The sequence below is a fragment of the Pundamilia nyererei genome, unplaced genomic scaffold, assembly GCF_000239375.1.
Source record: "Pundamilia nyererei isolate P.nyererei 1_Seehausen unplaced genomic scaffold, PunNye1.0 scaffold00050, whole genome shotgun sequence".
Classification (NCBI taxonomy): Eukaryota; Metazoa; Chordata; class Actinopteri; order Cichliformes; family Cichlidae; genus Pundamilia; species Pundamilia nyererei.
This window is the reverse complement of record NW_005187451.1, coordinates 3,491,750-3,493,339: the sequence shown is the minus strand read 5'-3', so window position 1 is coordinate 3,493,339 and position 1,590 is coordinate 3,491,750. Positions and strand designations below refer to the sequence as shown.

General features: G+C 44.1%; 1 protein-coding gene across 1 annotated transcript in view; it reads left to right on the top strand.

Annotated features, from left to right (window-relative positions):
- The first annotated feature begins 539 nt into the window (after nt 1-539).
- The window catches only part of LOC102198707 (transmembrane and TPR repeat-containing protein 1-like), a 13,314-nt gene continuing 12,263 nt past the window's right edge, over nt 540-1,590 (top strand). Inside the window, exon 1 of the mRNA XM_013910883.1 lies at nt 540-711. Within this exon, the coding sequence (XP_013766337.1) occupies nt 556-711 (156 nt within the window). The 5' untranslated portion in view covers nt 540-555. The remainder of the gene's footprint in view (nt 712-1,590) is intronic.

Below are 1,590 nucleotides of genomic sequence, written 5' to 3'. Positions count from 1 at the left end.
AACCCTCACGTTAACTTTTATCGAGTGGAAAAAAGTTAGCGTTCATCCTCCAGCTTCACTGTTTATGCTATGCTAACATAGCCGTGTCGCTAGCAATCACGTAGCACATTCATTCATTCATTCATTCATTTATTTGTTCATTTCCAGGCACAACAAATACGTATATTGAATATAAATGCACAAAACAAAAAACAAAAATTGCCTGAAAAAGGAGTGGGACGAAGAAAACTTATTAAATCCCACCCCTATATTATATAGCTATATACATCATTATATAGCAGCTAGCCCAACTTCAGTAACCTTACAAACGTCACTGCTGTTTAGTTTTCGGTCTTCATTCATGTTGGAAATGACAGCAGAGCTGTACGTTTGGATTTTTCAGAAATCTCTGTCAGAACATGCTATATCATGTTTAGGTGGAAGCTAACGAGCTAACTTCCTGCTAACTTCTAACTCTGTTGTTTTCATGGATGCCTATTTTCTATTTTTTATACTTTGTCCATCTCACAGAGCTGAATTTTTCTCTCTGTTAGGTTGAACATCGTGCTGGGTGGTATGACACCTCTGTATTTCCACATTGTCAACGTGTGTTTGCACTGCACCGTAACCTGCCTGCTGATGCACGTATGCCAGTGCCACGTGTTTGAAAACCGCCGCCTGGCCTTCGTCACGGCGCTCCTCTTCACCGTGCACCCTGTCCACACCGAGGCTGTGAGTATAACCATAAAGTTACAGGCTGCTCGGGGAATATGACAACAGAGTTTCAGTTATCACATGAAACATATTGAACTTGACTGTCCTGGCCCACTAGAACTGGTTTCCACTTCAACATCTCAGACAAAGAGGTTCATTCAAAATGATAAATTTTTCCTCCTCTAAGTTGAAACGTTGACCACAGGATAGTCACAGGATATTTCATTCATTTGAAATGGTAACCAACAGAGCAGTGACTTTTATCTTCTCAAGTCTATCTTCATTAAGCTGCTCCCGCTGCTCGTTTTGTTGCTTTTTGTCACACATTTGTCAGACAGCCATTCCCCTTGTTGCCAGGTTTCAAAACTGAAGGTTTTGATTTTCATGAAGCATCAATCTGTGTCTGTGTTTTCTCCTGTATTTTGGGATGAGATCATATGTCTGGGTGGAGCTGATGGTCTGTGTTCCAGTTAGAAACTGAGTCATTATTGTAGAGACCAAGTTGTCACAGTGGAAAGCTGGACTGAAAGACAGCACAGAGGCACTAATCATGGCAGCACAGGAACAAGCTCTGAGCACAAGATCCATAGAGGCTGGGGTCCATCACAGCAGGCAAGACCCCAGGTGCAGGCTGTGTAAAGATGCCCCAGAGACAATCCAGCACATAACAGCAGGGTGCAAGATGCTAGCAGGCAGGGCATACATGGAACGCCATAACCGAGTGGCCGGCATAGTGTACAGGAACATCTGTGTCGAGTATAACCTGGAAGTCCCGAGGTCACAATGGGAGACGCCCCCAAGGGTGGTGGAGAACGACCGAGCTAAGATCCTGTGGGACTTCCAGATACAGACGGACAAAATGGTGGTGGCTAACCAACCGGACATAGTGGTGGTAGA